The following is an 18,542-nucleotide window of genomic DNA, read 5'->3' as shown; positions in this document are numbered from 1 at the left end:
GATACAAACAGTGCTCCAGGCAAAATTGATTCTTTTCCATCAGAAGCCCCTCTGGGAAGTTCCCTTCCAGAAGTAGAAACGTTGGCCGGAGACAGGGGCAGATCTCCATGGAAAGAGGGAAGAGGGCCGGGTGGCTGGAGAGTGGAAGCTCAGCGGCTGCCTACTTCCTCCACGCAGGCCTCCACGTGGTGGGAAGGAGGGGGGAATTGGGGGGAGGCTCGGGGGGGACCAGAGTCACGAGGCCCTAGCATGGCTAGGTCTTCAGCTGCTGTTTACCAGCTGGGGAGGGAGGAGGGGTGCCAAGAAGCCCTGCCCCCTCCAGGCTGGCTCCCTGCCAGCCCCAGCCTGTTGGGTAACATTGGGAGCCAGGCCCAGCTAATCAAACCCTGGGACTGGGACCAGGGACAGGCGGGACGGGGCAGGCCTGAGAAGGGCCCAGAGAAGAAGGGTCTCCCTAAGCCCTGGAGTCTGCTCCAGGACTCATTTCTTCCTTGCCCCCACCCCACACGCCCAGTCCCATCTTCCTCCAAACTAACTGTCTCAGCTTTTTCCAGATCATTTGCAGAGCTCAGGACCCCTCTGTATTAGTTACATGGTGGTCTGGATCTCCTAGGCCCTCAAGGTATGGGAGATCACACCTGGTCGGGAGGTACAGGGCCAGCCTGAGTCATATAAGGCAATATAGGGAGATAGGGGATTGGAAAGAGCCCAAATCGCCCTGCTAGGTCCCCTGTGCTCTGTACCCCCCCCTTATCTTTCCCCATCCTCCATCATCTGTCTCTTTCCTCATGTCCCCTTCCACCTACTGTCCGACCCTCTGACATGCATCTTCTCTGCCTTTCCATTTCCCAAATCTCTTTCCTCCCCCCTTCCCCCCACTTGCCCGTAGTGCCAGGATGCTCTGCCAGCCACTCCTCTCCCCTGCCTACTGCCTGGCCAGGTGCTCCCTCCCTCTTTCCCTCCCTCTCTTTCTCCCCTGGGCCCTGATCCCCACCGGGACCAAGGACTTCCAACAAGTGAGCTGCCCCATGGACAGGGCCCCACCGAGTCACCACAAAGCCACAAGGGGTAAGACAGGGAGGGCGGAAAAACACAGGAGGAGAGAAGGGAAAGAGATAGGAGGACAGGTAGAGAGAAGAGAGACGGGGGTGGAAAGTGGAGAAAGACAGGGAAAGGGGAGAAGCAAGGAGGAAAAAGGAGGGAACGGGTAGAAACTGAAGAGGAGAGACAGAGAAAGTGACAGACAGAGAGACAGAGACAGAGCAGAGATGAAGATGAAACGATAGAAAAGAGACAGACAGAGATAGACAGACAGGACAAGACAGAGAAAAGACAGAAAATAGAGAAGAAACAGGACAGACAGAAACAAAACTAGAGACAGAGACAGAACAGAGACTAGAAGACAGAGACAGACAGAGATAGAAACAAGACGAGAAACAGATCAGACAAGAGACAGACAAGACTAGAGACAAGAGACTGAGGAACAAGAAGTCAGACAGACAGAGACAGACAGAGCTAGAGACAGAGATGAGGGAACAGAGAGACAGACAGACAGAGACAGACAGAGATAGAAAGAGACTGAGAAACAGAGTCAGACAGAGACAGACAGAGCTAGAGACAGAGACTGAGGGAACAGAGAGACAGACAGACAGAGACAGACAGAGCTAGAGACAGAGACTGAGAGAAACAGAGTCAGACAGAGACAGAAGACTAAGACAGAGATGGAAGAACAGAACAGACAGAACAGAGACAGAACAGAGTAGACAGAGACTGAGGGAACAGAGAGACAGACAGACAGAGACAGACAGAGATAGAAACAGAGACTGAGAGACAGAGTCAGACAGAGACAGACAGAGCTAGAGACAGAGACTGAGAGAAACAGAGTCAGACAGAGACAGACAGAGCTAAAGACAGAGAATGGAAGAACAGGGAAACAGACAGAAACAGAGACAGAGACAGAGCTAGAGACAGAGACTGAGGGAACAGAGAGACAGACAGACAGAGACAGACAGAGATAGAAAAGAGACTGAGAGAAACAGAGAGTCAGACAGACAGAAACAGACAGAGCTAGAGACAGAGACTGAGGGAACAGAGAGACAGACAGACAGAGACAGACAGAGATAGAAAGAACTAGGAAACAGATCAGAACAGAGACAAGACAGAGCTAGAGACAGAGATGAGGAACAGAGAGACAGACAGACAGAGACAGACAGAGATGAGAAAGAGACTAGAGAAGTCAAGTCAGACAGACAGAAACACAGAGTAGAGACAGAGACTGAGGGAACAGAGACAGACAGACAAGACAGACAGAACTAGAGAAGAGACTAGAGACAAAGTCAGACAGAGACAGACAGACTAGAGACAGAGAATGAGAACAGAGGAACAGAAGAAGACAAGACAGACTAGAGAACAGAGACTGAGGAAAAGAGACAGACAGAGACAGACAGAGATAGAGAAAGAGACTGAGAGAAACAGAGTCAGACAGAGACAGACAGAGCTAGAGACAGAGACTGGGAGAACAGGGAAACAGACAGAAACAGAGACAGAGACAGACAGAGCTAGAGACAGAGACTGAGGCAACAGAGAGACAGACAGACAGAAACAGACACAGCTAGAGACAGAGACTGAGGGAACAGAGAGACAGACAGACAGAGACAGACAGAGATAGAGAAAGAGACTGAGAGAAACAGAGAGTCAGACAGACAGAGACAGACAGAGCTAGAGACAGAGACTGAGGCAACAGAGAGACAGAAACACAGAGACAGAAAAACACAGAGACAGACAGAGCCAGAAAGAGGCAGAGACTGAGAGGAACAGAGAGCAGTGGGTGGGAATCTTGGAGTTCATGATCAGTATATTGTGGATCCTGTGTGTTTACACACACATAATTATTAGGGTCCTCTCCACATCTCAGTTCCATAATCCCGCGTGAGTTCCCTGGGCATCTCCCAGGTCCCTTGGTGTCTCCCACTTGGCAGTGCCCACAGTGAGGGACCTTAGTCCTGGTTGTACAGGATAGTGTGGGGCTAGTGGGCAGGGCATGCTCCTCCCCCTATCCTGGAGTAAGCTCACATTTTGATGTTAGTCCCAGTATCAACCGGGTGGATGTTTAATTCTGAGTATTGTATTGATCATTAGGCAACTGGGAGGCAATTTTCTTGCAATAGAGGCACCAGGGCACAAGCAGGCACACAGGTCTAGCCTTGAGATTTTTGACATCTTTTTGTATGATGGACACTTTTAGCAATCTAGTAAAGTCAGAATAAAGTTTTTAAATGCATAAAATAAAATAAATAAGATTACAAAGGAAATCACTTCTAAAAACAAATTCATGGATCTCCCAATTTAAAAACTCCTGAATCTAGTAGCTCAGATATGGCAGAAAGGGCATTGGTCTTGGAGTTATATACTCGCTATTTGGCCCTGGGCAAGGAAAAAGCCTCCTGGCTCTCAATTTCTTCTTGGAGTGCTGAGCCCAGAGTCAGGAAGGGGTTTGATACTTATTAGCTATGTGACCCTGGACATTTAACCTCTATGCCTCAGTCTCCTTATCTGTCAAATTGGGGACAATAATAGCATCTATCTCCCAGATGTTGCTGAAAGGATAAAATGAGTTAATGTTTGCAAAGTACTTTGCAAACCTTAAAACACTGTATAAATAAATGCTGCCATCATTAAGATTATAAGGCAAAAATTGATCTATTCAATTCAACTCAACACATATTATTTATTGCTTTCTTTGTGTCTGGCCTATGCTAGGGAGTGGATGGTCTCTAAAATCACTTGTGGCTTTAAATAAGTTAATGTATGACTTTTGGTCCCCTGGGGTCCTCCAACTACAGCCCGCGGGCCTGATGCAGCAACAGAGGACGATTATCCCCCTCACCCAGGGCTATGAAGTTTCTTTATTTAAAGGCCCACAAAACAAAGTTTTTGTTTTTACTATAGTCCGGCCCTCCAACAGTCTGAGGGACAGTGAACTGGCCCCCTATTTAAAAAGTTTGAGGATCCCTTCCAGTCTAAACCCTCTACTTAGGTGGTTTCTGCCTTGATCTCTGCTGAGCATTACCTAGAATCAGGTTCCCCCACGCCCTCAGTGGTCAGATTAGCACAGATGTCAGAGTGGCCAATAAATGCACATGGTGGGCAAGGGGTGGGGAGGGATGCCTTTCCCTATGTGGCAAAAATGGAGAGAAGGAAGGATGTCTTTTTCCATCCTCAGTCCCCATGCATCAAGGATATATGCAAAAGACTGAATGACAAGAATACTGAATATTAGCATACCATATCAGGGAGGGAACAAGAAAACAAAGGAGCAAAGGTAGATTAGGTCTATGGAGGTAGGAAGTACTCTCCAGCTCCCTCCTCCCTTCTCTCCTCTAAATGTCGTCTCTCCAACCTCCAATATGGAGGTTTATCTGCCTGGGGTACAGGAAGGAGAAGAGGGAGGTATGAGTCAACTTGGAGGTCAGAAAGCCAGAAACCAATAATTTTCTTAGGCGAGAGAAGTTGAGAAGGTGCTTTTTTCTCTGGAAAAAAGGTAAAATCTGAGATTGGGTATGGTATAGCATCAAGAAGAGAAGTCAAGATTAGGAAAAGACTTAGCAAACCAGGAGTTAGTGATGGGGAGAAGGAAAAATCAGGATGTTTATGGGGCAAACGTTGCCTGATGATGATATGATTGAACTGGGTGAAAAAATTGCCCTATTTGGATCAGGAAGATAAGCAAGCTAATAAAGGCTACACAGAGTACTTTGAGGTTTATAAAACATGTTACATTTAGTGAATCAGGCATGTTAAGTGCTTTAGAAATATTATCACAACTATGCCCAAAGGGCAAACTGTGTATGTCCTTTGATCCAGCAGTGGTGCTACTGGGTCCTATCCCAAAGAGATCATAAAAGACAGGAAAAGGCTCACGGGTGCAAAATGTTTGTAGCAGCTCTTTTTGTAATGACCAGACATTGAGTGGATTCCCATCAGTTGGGAAATGGCTGAATAAGTTATGGCATATGAATGTCATGGAATATTATTGTCCCATAAGAAATGATGGACAAGCTGATTTCAGAAAAGTCTTACATGAAGTGACATGAAAAGACTTATATGAACTAATGCTAAGTGAAGTAAACAGAACCAGGACATTAAACCCAGTAACAGAAAGATTATGAGATGATTAATTATCGACTTAGCTCTTCTCAACAATGCAGTGATCCTGGACAATTCCAATAGAGTTGGGAAAGAAAATGCCATCCTCATCCAGAGAGAGAACTATGGATACTGAATGTGGATCAAAGTATAATATTTTTACCTTTTTTATTTTGTTTGTTTGTTTTCTTGTGTTTTTTTCCTCTTTTATTCTGATTTTTCTTGAATAATATGAAAAATATGGAAATATGTTTAGAAATATTGTACATATTTAACCTATATAGTATTGTTCACTATCTTGGGCGGAGAGAGAAAAAATTTGGAACACAGTATTGAATTCCCATGGCATTTGGGAAAATAAAATGCTATTGAGGGGGGAAAAAAAGAAATATTATCACATTTAATTCTCCTAATAACCCTGGGAAGTGGGTACTATTATTCCCCTTTTACAAATGAGAAAACTGAAGCAAAGTGATTTTTCCCAGGGTCACATAGCTAATAAAGATCTGAGACAACGTTTGAACTTAGAACTTTTTGATTCCAAGGCCAATCCTTTATTCGCTTTTCTGTCCAGCTGCCAATTCAAGATAACTGCTTAGGTCTCTAAAAGGAGGCTTCCTATTCCCTCATCTTGGGCAGCTTGGATAGGATAAGTCTGATTCTGCTCCTGAAATGCCCTTGATTTTATTGCACTCAAAAGTTAGTATAGATAGCAATTCCTCTCCAGCTAGGTAGGTGTGATGGGGTACAAATAAGACATAGGTCATCAAGGGATTCAGTCTTGGGAGGATTCAAACCTTCTCATCTATAATCTCTCTTCCCAAATGAGAGGAATTCCTTACTAACCAAAAAGGGCTCTAGCACTATTGAGGAACAGAAATATTGTTACTCTCTTGCTTCTGGGCAAGAAGCCCTGGAGCCTGGAAGGTCACACACACCCAAAAATAGGGGATTCTCACAGACTTAGATGGACCAGGTTAGCCCTAGGATCATGCAGTAATGATTAGAAAGCTGAGAGTGGCTCCCCAAGTCTTGGCAGTCTTGAGGGGAGGGGATGTTAAGGTGAATTGCTCAGTAATTCTTACTTCTTAACCTGTCTCCAAGACCCTGAGATGAGTGAGAGCCCTTCCCCTATAATGCACTCTAGAGTTATTTGACATTACTCCTTGAACTCCAAACTAAGATTGGGCCAGATTGGAGGAGCCTTGTGGGCTAACGAAAGCTAACAAGGTTTGGCAACAGATTTGGTTAAAGAGATTTGGCTGAGAGGCCAGTGTATTGGGAATGGGGTATATCTGTGACCCTCTTATCTTTTAGCCTTACCTAGCCTGAATGGACCCAGAGTCCTCAAAATTCTCCTTTTCTTGCAGGGCCTGAAGCTACCAAGAAGACCCATACCTGTGAGTATATACATGTGTGTGGTGGTGCTGGGAGATGGAGGTTGAGACAGGGTTTGATGGAGGGGGAGTTCCTGGACTTATAATTTTTGAGAAAAAGGACATTTCTCATTCAATACTATAGATTCATTATATAGAGAGATATAAATCTATATATGATATTCATATAGAGAGAGGTAGAAGATAGGAGAGAAACCAGGGGAGATGAAATGATCAGGAGAGAGGAGAAGATGGAAAGAGAATGAGGAGAAACATTGTGGGGAGAGGAAGGATGAGAAGAGAGAAAAAAGGAGAAATCAGATGATGGGAAATAGATTGAGAAAGACAGGAAGAGATAAGTTATGGCCAGTAAGGAGGATACAGGAAATCTGAAGGTAAAACATAAATAGATAGATAGATGGATAGATAGAAAGAAAGAAAGAATAAATCTGAGGGATGGAGGAAAGAGTAGAGGGAAGGTTCAGTGAGGAACCTGGTAAGGAAGACTGGCAAGAGGACCTAGAAGGGCTCTGTGGCCAGCCTGGGGTTTGGTGTTCATCTCTGTGGTTAACACATCCTGAATGTGTGAATGGGGAGAGAAGCATGGCCGAGAGAGGGGGCCAAAGGGGAGGGGAGAAGGAAGACAGAGGAACCCATCCCCCAACCTCCCTAGAGACACAGTGTTTCATTGACCAAAGTTGTCAGGGCACCCACGTTGACAAAAAAAAAAAAAAAAAAAAGTTAGACCTTGGGAAGGACTTCCTAATAGCTACTGATGGGAGACACTAAAAAGAGGCCAGATTTCATTCTTACTTGAGATTCTTTCTGCTTAGAATAAGAATCATTCTCTTCTCCTATACCACCCCTCACTTCTACACACACACACACCCCTTTTGTGCATCTGGGACACCTAGAGAAAAGGAACATCCCTTTTTTGATAGTTACTGAATTTTCTCTTCCACACAGCTCTGCCTCTATCCCAACCCCAAGAGCCAGTGGTGAGAGCTAAGGGATCAGAACCAGGATGTCTGGTTCCCATTAAAATTATCCACCTGTGGATATCCTCCCCTAAAATTTCCCAAGAGTACCTGAGCTCCTAGCTGGATAGGAATCAAATAATGCTGGGACGGCTGAGCTTCTCTTGATGTTCTGCCCTTGGGTCTCCTACCCAGCCCACCTTCCTTCCTGATATCTCATTTCCATCCCACCTACTACAAGAGTCGCTGGGAAGCTTCCGCGGGGGGCTGAGGGATCCCAGAGGACATTTCTACTTTCCCCAATTGGCCCGAGGCTGAGGAGATGGGGGAAGGGGGGAGATGAGTTGCAGAGAAGCCGGGGGCTAGGGATGTCGCATCCTCCTGGGTGGGGGGTTTGCTCTGCTCAGCAAAATTCTTAAGGCCTCGCCCTCCCCTAGCCACAAGGCCTCACGGAAATGCTGAGCACGACCCACCCGCCCAGGAGGAAAACGGGTCAGGGAGTGACGTGAATGAGGTGTGTTGAGGGGAGGAGGGGGCAAGGCAAGGGCCGGCGGTATGTGGGTGGGGGAAAGTAGGGGATTTTTGGAAGACCTGGAATGGAGAGAGGTCAAAGTCCTATTCCTCCTTCCCCTCCCTCTCCCACCCACATCAATCCTAGCCGGGACCCTCCTTGGGCATCCTCTCTGACCTTCTCTGGCCCGGCCCGTTGGCCACGAGCACCCACTTTCCGAGGGCATCGGAGGGCAGGCTTTCTAAGCGGACCTCTCTATTGATGCTCCTTCTAGCGCCAGAGAATCCAGCTGTGGGGAAGCCTACTACAAGTCTAGGTGTGGGAAGCTCATTGGGTCCTTCCAACGGGACCACACGGAGTGGAAAAGGAGAGTTGAGCTGCAGATCGTCCCCTCAAACCCCAAAGAAAGCACTACTCTTACTTCTCCGTTCTCCTAGCCCCAGACACAGAAAAATGAAAGGAGGTATTGGCCATTGAAGGTGATGGAACCTCCCCAGACCACGCTGGTCGGTTCCCAAGGCCGGGACCTGGACCACCATCCAAGGTCCGAGGGGCTAAGTGGTTTTCCTCGATTCAGGGACCCCTAGGAAGATGCTCCATTTGCCTCTGGAAGAGTCCCACTTGGGATGCCACTGGGGCACTCGTCCTGGCAATGAAGAGCAATAGAGGCTAGGAGTTAGGGGAGTGAGGCAAGGAGGGGCCAGGTGTATGTAACCCTGTCTCCCGCTCCCCCAGCCCCCAGAACCAACCAGCAGATGGAAACAGTTTTTGCTGCCTGTGGCTGCTCACATGTGGTTTTGGAATTTTCCAACGCCTGTTGTGATTGGCTGCCTTACCTAACATCCTCCCCCCCTCACACACCCCCTTCCACTGCCCAGGCCCAGATTGGCCACAAGGGGTGCCCATCACCCCTTCCCCTCCCCTGGTGAGGGGAACGTCCCAAAGCCACCTGTGCACTGTTTAGTTTAAACCCCCTCCCCATTGCTGCCTGGGCAAAGTGAGGCGAGGAGAGGTGTGGATCCCGTGGGTTGCTAGTGCTGCTTCGTCTCCTGCTGTCCCTCCCGCCCAGCACTCTCAGTGCCAAGGTGCCCTTCAGCCTCCCCCAGGACCCACAGGTGATCTGCCAACCAGGGTGGCTCAGCCATGAGAAGTAAGTGAACTGGGGCAAGGGGAGAGATATTTGCCAGCTCAGCCCAGCCCCTAGAGAAGAGTGGGAGAATGTCCCCCTAACTGGTGAGAAACTGTTCCTTCTGGAGCACTGTGCAGGTTGGGGTAAGGGGGAAACTCGTGGGTGAAGAACCCGACAGTTCTCTACCTGGGTAGCGACTGGCGCGGCTCCACTGAGTATGGCTGAGCTGAGCGATGGAGAAAGGGGCTGAGGGTGGCTCCAGGTGCCAAGCAATGAGGCTTAAGGAGAAAAGGAAACCGGGGGTTGCAGCATCTCGCTCTTAAAAGGAAAAAGAAATGCCCGTTTTACAGTGGAGTAAACTGAGACTAAGTCAACGAGAGGAAGAACGGGAACCAAGGTCAACATGTTCTCCATGTCACAGGGATGTGAGGGTTAAGTCAGTCAGTGTGTGTCTGAGTTTCCATGAATGTCATTTCTAGATGTGTCTGAGAAGTGTGGGAACTAAGAGAAACCAAATCATCTTGACCGGCTTTTCATAACAGGGCTCCTGTCCCTGATGAGCATTTGCGTGAAAGGGTATATTAAGGAGGGGACTGAGTTAGAGTGGGGCGGCAGGAGTACTTTCTGGGTTCATGAATGGAAGCTAGAGAATACCTCCTAGAATCAAAGTTTAGAGGAGAGAGGGCATGGGAAAAGGGAGGTCCCTGATCTCAAAGCCTCCCATTCCCTGTGGGCTAGAACCGGGCAAGTGCCTAATGGTCTGTTCTTCAAAGAGAAAGCCTGGGCCCAGTCTAGGTTAAGTGGGGATTCTTAGTGTCTGTAAAGAGAATTGGGAAAAAATCACTGGGCTTAGAGGAATTGTTAGGAAGCCCCCAGTCCAAGCGTTTCCCTACAAGAAAAGGGCCTCACGCAGAGAGTCAGGACCTTTAAGTTCTCTTGGCTAGCTCTTGGGCTCACTAGTTTCCATGAACTAGGAGAGTTTAGACTCAATTTTCTCCTCTATAAAATTAGATGATTGACAAATCTCTCTAAGGTTCCAACAAACTAACCTTCTATGATGCTGTATAAAGGTGGGAAATCCTGGATGAAAGGAAGGAAAAGGATTTTTATAGAGAAAGATTGGAACTGAGCTTCCAGATGAGTTAGCTATCCCAAGGAGATTACAGATTGGATAGCTTGGGGATGAATCGAATAACGGCATAGTGGAGGGTGGATATGAGCCAGTGGATGGTATATTAGTAGGAATAAGATTTCACCTGAAACTTCAGTTTTCCCCAGCAGCGAAACTAAGGGATTAGTCTTCTCAAGGATGGAGGTCCCCAATCAGGGAATCTAATTTGGAAGAAGCTTGAAGTGAACTTAGTTATGATGTGTACCACTACTTCATTCCCCAGTTTTTCTACAAATGGGTAAAGTAATTTAGCGTTGGGAACCACTGACCTGAGTCTCTCAAGTGCTATCGAGGTGCTAAGAACTCCAGTTGGAGTTTGCCAATTGTTGGCTCTTATTAGTAGGTTGTTTCCAACTGTTTGTATCAAAGTAGACCCCAAAATAAAGGGGAGATAGTCCTGGTACATAGTAGGTATTTAATAAATGTTTATTGTTTGATTGAATCAGGCAACATAGAAACTTGGAGTCTTGGAAGAATGAAAGAGAGGGAGGGTGATATGAATGCAACTGGAACCTATAATTTCTTTAGTAGGGGAAAGAAATTCTCTACTAATTCTGGTACCTCCTCAGAAGCTTATGCCAAATCTATGCCATGAATTGAATCAAGCATAGGGGATGCAAAAGACAGACCTCAAGGAGCTTACAATCTAGGGGAAGAGACAATATACAATCAAATATAATAATGCAAGATCTATACAGGAATAAATAGGAGACAGTTTAAAATAGGGAAGACATCTTTTAATGAGAATTAAGACAAATTGGGAAAGGCTTCCTGTTGAATTTAAATTTTAGTTGGAACTTCAAGGAATTCAGGGAGATCAGTGGAGCCAGTAAAAGGAGGAGAGCATTCCAGAATTAGTGATTTGCTCAAAGTCACAAAGGCAGTAGGTAACTTGGATTTGACCCCCAAGCCAGCTCGGAGGCCAGATCTCCATCCACTATGCTGTATGGCTTTGCATAGAAGTTTCGAAACAAAAACCAAAAAAACCCACAGAGAACAACAGAGACAGGGAGAGCAAGGGGAGTAAATCGAGATATAAGCAGAGAACAAGAAAAAAATAAGATATGAAGCAGAAGAAAAACACACAAGAATGAAGAGAAACTCAAAGAATAAGATGATGTGATGATGACAATAGCTCTCAGCTGCTTGGAGCTCATCATTTCTCCCTAAGATCTATCCCTCCTCCAAATCTCCCCACCAAGGGCACTGCCGGCCTCCTAATCACCCTGATTTCTAACCCTGAAGTTAATCAGTGACATTTGTCCCCCTCACCTCTCTATAAGCAAACCATTGCCAAGTCTTGTGCTTCAAGCTCTGTAACATCTGTCCTCCATCCCTTCTCTCCAATCACACAGTAATCACCCAGGTTCAAGCCCTCATTGACTTTTACCAGGATTATCTTATTAGCCTAACCAGTCTCCTAGCCTTCGATCTCTCCTCTCCTTCTAGTCCACCCTCCACTTAATTACCAAACAATCTTCCAAAGATGTAGGTCTAACCATTTTATTTTTCAACTCACCAACAATCATTGGTCCCCTATTGCCCCCTAAAATGTTTTTTAAAAGACCCCTTTAGACTGATCTTAAAGACACTCCATATTCTGGTTCTACCTTCTCATCAATTCACATTACTTTCTTCCACATATACTCTATGCCCTAACCAAGGTAGACATCTAATGATTTCTGAAATCATCTTATCTCCCACTTCAGTGTGTTTGCATAGAGCATCCCCTATACCTAGAATGACTTACTCTTCATCCCTGCTCAGAATCTTCATCTTTCTTCAAGGTTACTCTCAAGGGCTGCCTCCTCTACAAAGCCTTTTCCCCTTTTATCCCGGGCTAGCCCAGATAACAATTAAGATCTAGCTGTTAATGCCTTTTCCCTCTGCACAATATCTAGTTTTTACTTTTTTAAGTATAGATTTAAAGATAAAAGCTACCTGAGGATATCTAGGTTGATTCCCTCATTCTATAGATAATAATAGCTAGCATTTATATGCTATGTGCTTTATATATATTATCTTATTTTGATCTTCACAGTAGCCCTTAGGACGGGTCCTCAAACTACTGCCTGCAGGCCAGATGTGGCAGCTGAGGACGGTTATCCCCCTCACCCAGGGCTATGAAGTTTCTTTATTTAAAGGCCCACAAAACAAAATTTTTGTTTTTACTGTAGTCCGGCCCTCCAACAGTCTGAGGGACAGTGAACTGGCCCCCTATTTAAAAAGTTTGAGGACCCCTGCCTTAGGAAGTAGATGCTATTTTACAAATGAGGAAACTGAGACTTGGATCACACAGCTACCATCAGAGCTCAGAACCAGGTGGTCAGAAGGAAGGCTGGATTGATTTCAGAATTTCTTCCTGAAGGTTTCTGAGAGTACGGATCTTTGAGGAACTGATAGTTTGCTGTCCAAGGTGGTCAATAGTGGTTGAGCCATCTGCATCCATATTTAATTTCTAATCCTAACTCATGTATTTAGCAATTTGAGATTTGCAATTCACTTTCTTCCCAGAAATCCTGTGAAGGAACTTTACATGTTTTATAATCCCAGGCCCCGTTTTACAAACTAAAAGAGCTAAGAAGTTAATTTACTTGTAAAGGATTTTGTGGTTGAGGTTGCATTTGCACCCAGATCTCCATTCTCCCAAGTGTATTTCTGCCACAATACCTCCCACTCTCTTGGTGGATGGGAATAGGGATGTGTTGACTCCAGGTGATTGAATCAGAAGTTTAGCTCAAACTTTTGTCAGAAGACCACACCCCAAGCAAGAACCCAACGCCATGAACTGGTTCATAACTGTAATGTCTCATCCCTTCTAAGCTTAAGGAATTTAAGAGCCAAGGAGGGATACACTTTGAAAGCCTCTTTGTTGGGGTTTTTCTGTCCAAAGATCCTTCTGAATTCTGATAACCCAGCCAAGTCAGAGCTCTGACCAACTATATCTTATGGCGTTCCCAAAAGGTCTCATCCTGTCCCGTCATAATAGAAGGAATTATTTTGCTGTTCAATTCCATAAATGTTTATTAATTATCTAGTGAGTACAGAGCACTGGGCCAGGCATTGGGGATGATGCATAGATGATTCACAGAGCTAATCATTTAGCGCAGGAATGAGACACAAACATATATACTGCTACAATTCACCATATTATATAACTCTACCATGTGAGGTCTGAGGGGAAAGGTTGCTCGGTGGGTCCGAGAGGTTTGGCTAAGGATAAAAAGTAGGAATTCAACAGATAAAGGGGAGAAAGAAAAATTCAAGAATAGGAGACATGAGAATTAGTTTGGACCCCTAAGAGTCTAATTAAAATTAGAATCCTAAAGAATTTCTAAAGCTCATTTCACCCACTAGCCTTATTCTTTCTGGCCCCCAAAATAGAAAAGCTGCAAACTTCCCCCAAGGAAGGGGGACATGGCAATCCTCACTGTAACCCTGAAGGTTTGGGTGGTCATTCTTGTGATCTATTCTCCATTCTTTATGCTGCTGCAATTTATTTTTTTGTTGTCATCAAGCAAAATGGAGAATTGTATGATTTGATAGGACTTGAGACAACAGGCCCTGGGCCAGTAGGAAGTAAAGAGGAAACGGGATCTATTATTATATTCAAAGAAGACCAGGAGAAAGACACAGATGGATGGACACATACAGACAGACGGATGGACACAGAGAGACTCGGAGACACACAGAGATTGAGACACACTAAGACATACAGAGAAACAGAGACACGCAGAGACCCAGACACAGAGAGACACAGACACACAGACAGAAATGAGATGGCAGCCTGAGGGATGAAGTTCAGGGACTCTGTCTTCTGTTCCAGAAGGGACTTCTGGCGTTCTCCTGAAAGGGCTAGATCGTGGGGATGGAATTGAAAGGACAACAGATCTCTGGGTGACCAGACTTCATGGTTCCCCATGATTCACCTTTCCCTCCCCCTCCCCCAAAGCTCCAGGCCCTCATAAGGTGGTTGTTTTCAGCTCAGCTCTTTTGTTTCCCCTCCTTTCTCCTGTCTCAGACTGCGGGGGTGGCGGGGGCTGAGAGGGGGGTTTCGGGTGGCTGCCTTCTTTTTGTGGCTTTTTGGAGCCCCAGACACCCTCGCCCACCTGAGTTTTGGCTCCGATACTTTCTCAGCCCCAAGAATACAGGTGTGTCAGCAGAAAACTCTTACCCCAGGGTCTAAGAGGAATAGGGATAAGTTGACTTGGGGTAGGTAGGGGGGCACAACAAAGTAATAACCATAACAACGTGGTTCTCTCCAGCCTTTGAGCCCCCCCCCCCTTCTTCCCCTCCCCTGCGGTGGACCCTGGCCACCTTGGTTTCTTAGTATCACAGAGGCTCAGGTCTCTGGTCAGAGGGAAGTGAGAATTAATGTGGGGAGAGAAGGGGGCCACTTTCCCCAGAAGTAAGGGAGGGGGCTGAGAGCTCCCTGCTTCCCCAGAGCATCCCATATTGGGAAGGGGACCCCACATTCAGGGCCAAAACCTGATCCACGTAGTGATGAAAAGTAGAGACAATTGACTGGAACTGTAATCCTCATGGAGAGAAGAAAAACCAGAAAGTTTAGAAAAATAGGGGGGCAGGGGTTAGGATTGGGAGAAGCTGCAAAATCGGACTCATTTCCCTCCCCAGAAGAGGGATCTTACTATAGAGGGAGATCCTCATCGTCAGGGACTCCCTCAGGCCCCAGGCAATTGGGAGAAGATAGGAACAGGGTAGGATATGAGAGATGGAAATCAGAGCTGGTCAGAAGTAGGAGTAGGGGATAGAAGGAGGATTCCTAGTCCTAAATGGGGATATTAAGCATAGACTTCCAACCTCTTAGAGAGCAACTAGAAAGTACCTTAGAAATTTATTCCCACTCCTTCATTTCCTAGACAAAGAAACCACAGTGGAGAAACGGTCATATATCTTATTAAGTGGCAAAGCCTTCTGTCCCCAAGTCTAAGATTTCTCCTTAATCTTCCCTGAATTCTGTCCTTAGCTTAGAATTCCTCTGGCCTTTCTTCCCCCAAATTTTTTGGGGGTAAGGCGGTCAAAGTTAAGTGACCTGGCCAAAGTCACACAGTTAGTATTAAGTGGCTGAGGGCAGATTTGAACTCAGGTTCTCCAGACACAAGGGCTGGTGCTCTATCCACTGTGCCGCCTGGCTGCCCCTCCTAACTTCTTAATCCCCCTACATGGGACATCAGCACATGCTCCCCGTCCCAGTCACGATCCCAGCAGCTCTTCTTCCCTAATATTTTAATTAGGACAATAATTTAGTTAATTAGGAAGGAAACCAATTATGAGTCTGAGGAGGAAACAGAAAAGTCAGGAGAAGGTTAAGAAAATCAGGCCTGTGGGACCCTCATTATGAATCCTTTTCTCATTTTCATCCAGATGAAACCCAAAAGATCCCCTCACCTCAAGAACTGTGCATACAGCTCTTGAGGGAGCTGGTAGATGAAGCACTGAGCTTACAGTCAGGAAGCCCCGAGTTCAAATCCAGCCCCAGACAATTGCTAGCTGTGTGAATCCTGGGCAAGTCACTTAACTCTATTTGCCTCAGTTTGCTCAACTGTAAATTGGAAATAACACTAGCCTCTACCTCAAATGAGACAATACTTGTAAAAGTGCTTAGCACAGTGCCTGGAACATAGCAGTCATTTCCCTTCTCACTTTCTTCTGGGATTATCCCTGCTGTCAGGGACATGGATTATAGGACCTAGGGATTAACTGCTTGGGGGTACAGTGCCAGCCAGGATCTCTTCAGAGCGCCTAGAATTTATCTCACACCTGAGAGAGAGAATGAGAATAAATGGGAAGCTTGGGCAGAAGAGGTCTAATCATTTCTACCATATTCCCCCCTCGTAACAGGTGACCGATTGGATGTTAGGAATAGTAGGATGGAGCGTGATTATGTCAGCAAATATAACATGTACTCCCCTCTCCTTTACCCTCACAGAAATTTCAACAGCTCATAATATCAAAGATTTAACAGATTACTTTCCTTATACCATATGAGACAGATAGCATCTTTATTTTCCTGATTAGAAAACTGGGAGAGGTTCATTGATCAAACCCCGATCCTTCTGTTGCTCAGTGTTCTTGTTGTCGGGTCTCTCCCCCGACTTCCCCACTCTTTTGGCAAAATCAGGGCTGGCCTTGCCGTCCCCCAATAAGGGAAAGGGGACCAAGAACCAAGTCCCCAAAGACATTGCCACAAAATGAATGCGTGAGCTGCAGAGGATGGAGCTCTCCACTGACCGGTCATCTTCCCTGGCCATCTCTAAGGGTGTGGGAGAAAAGGGCCAGTCCATCCTCTGGCACCCCTGATCTCAAGAAAGTTCTCTCCCTGATTTAGAAGGGTGTGGCCCAGGAGTGTGTTCTGACCTCATCAGGAACTGAACTATATATAGTTAGTTAACGATCGCCTAACCCAGCTCTACACCGGAAGGAGGGATCAGGGCTGACAGACCCAGGGAAGAACTTCCCAAGAGCAGGGGCTGGGTCTAGCTGTGAGAGTCGGGGAATTTGGGGGCTGACCTTTGCTTGGCTGCAGTTCCTGGCATTATCTGGCTCTGAGAGGGGAGAGTTCCCGGCAGACCAGATCCTGGGCATCGGTTTGAGTAATCCCGCGGTCTGTCCATGACTCACCTTCTCCCTACCCCTCCTCACCCCAGCCAAGGCTCTGCTTGAGGGGCCTGGGGTTGGTGGCTGAGTTCACGGAGCTGTTTTTTGGTTCTTGGTCTTGGCCCCCCCCTCCCCAAACCTCAGACACTTTCTCTTTGAGGTTTCGGGAGGGTGGAAGTACAAGGGTTATAGGAGAGAGGAAGGGGGTTTGGCAAGGGCCTGAGAACACGGGTGAGGGCTAAGGGACCGGGCACTAGGCCAGAGAGAGGGTGGGTGGTGCTGTGGGCACACATTCCACGGGTGGGCTCTGGGTCTCTCTTTTCCTCTTTCTCCTTATCTGTCTCTCCAGGTCTTGGTTTGGTTGTTTCTGGTTCTCTAGCCCGGTCTCTCTGTTTTTCCTTTAGTCTCTGTTATATTAAGGTATGTCTCTGTCTTGGACTCATTATCAGTACCTCTCCTGGGGATCTCTTTACTCGAGTTTATCTGACCCCCCCCCCCAGCTTCCTAGTCTGTGAAAAACAATCGGGGCAGACCAGAATGCCCTCTGAGGTCCTGCTGCCCCCGTGTCCTGTGGTTCTCTGGGATTCCGTCTCTCAGAGACCTCGTGTAACGGGCTGTGGTATGTGGGTCTGGGTCAAACCCCCAGGCTTCAGGCCAGGACTTCTTGTATCTGTTTCTCCGTGGGAACAATAGAGACTCTGACCTCAAGGTGGGGTTCTAAGACCATGACTAGGAGGGGAGAGAGCCGGTTTCCAGTCACCTGGGTCAGGGGGATGTGTCCGGGCTCAAACACTGTGGTCAGCACCTGCACGCACACGGATGTGGCTCCCGAAGAAGGGAAGCAGGAGGAAGGACCACAGGGGCTGGTGGGCCAAGAGCTCAGATGCCTGGCTTCCCACCGTGGTTCAGTTTACAAATCTCCACTCCCTGTGCTTGTTACTAAGTTACTCTGGACCACTTCCTTCCCTCTCCAGGCTCAGAACGTGGAAAAGGGTGGCAGACATCCCTAGGCTTCCTTAGGTCTTATCCCCATATCTCGTTCCCTTACATCTTTTAGCATGTGTGTTCTCACCTATGGGTAAACATGGTAACACAGATGAATATCGCACTTCAAAGCTTACTCAGCACTTCCCTCAAAGGAGATATGGAATAAAGACTGGGCCTGTGATTCTTAGAGGGAACTTCCAGATGACAAAAGTCCCTCCTAGTAGAGGTCAACACCTTCTCCCCAACGAAAACTGCCTACAGCACTAAGTGATTTGTCCAAGGTCATACAGCCAGCATGCGTCAGACCGGATACACAATATAATGTAGGCTGTTATTATTACTTTTCTTATAACAGTCCTATGAGGTAGGTAGTGCAAGTGTTATTTTCATTTTACAACTTAAGAAACTACTGAGGCCTATAGAGAATAAGTGATTTCCCAATGGGGCCAACTCATAGCCATTATCGAAGACCACACTCTGGAAAATCCATAAAATAGAAACATGGGATATCAGAACTAGGAAGAACCTTAAAATTCGTCCATGTTTGAAACCCAAAACTCGGGCCAGGGTGATCACTGCATGGTCAGATAACTAATTAATAACAGGCTAATGTTGTTTTTAATGTCTT

General features: G+C 46.6%; 1 protein-coding gene across 2 annotated transcripts in view; it reads left to right on the top strand.

Annotated features, from left to right (window-relative positions):
* The first annotated feature begins 949 nt into the window (after window positions 1–949).
* RORC (RAR related orphan receptor C) overlaps window positions 950–18,542 on the top strand; it is a 32,699-nt gene continuing 15,106 nt past the window's right edge. The window contains exons 1-2 of one of the 2 annotated variants that reach the window (XM_012549681.3): window positions 950–1,068; window positions 6,516–6,545. In XM_012549681.3, coding sequence (XP_012405135.2) covers window positions 1,029–1,068; window positions 6,516–6,545 — 70 coding nt within the window. In that variant the 5' untranslated portion in view covers window positions 950–1,028. Of the gene's footprint in view, window positions 1,069–6,515; window positions 6,546–8,069; window positions 9,160–18,542 lie in introns of those variants that run through there. The other variant, XM_031967549.1, reaches the window with a different exon arrangement.

This window comes from Sarcophilus harrisii, chromosome 4, assembly GCF_902635505.1.
Source record: "Sarcophilus harrisii chromosome 4, mSarHar1.11, whole genome shotgun sequence".
Lineage (NCBI taxonomy): Eukaryota > Metazoa > Chordata > Mammalia > Dasyuromorphia > Dasyuridae > Sarcophilus > Sarcophilus harrisii.
The sequence above is the reverse complement of the archived record's forward strand: the minus strand, read 5'-3'. Positions and strand labels throughout refer to the sequence as shown.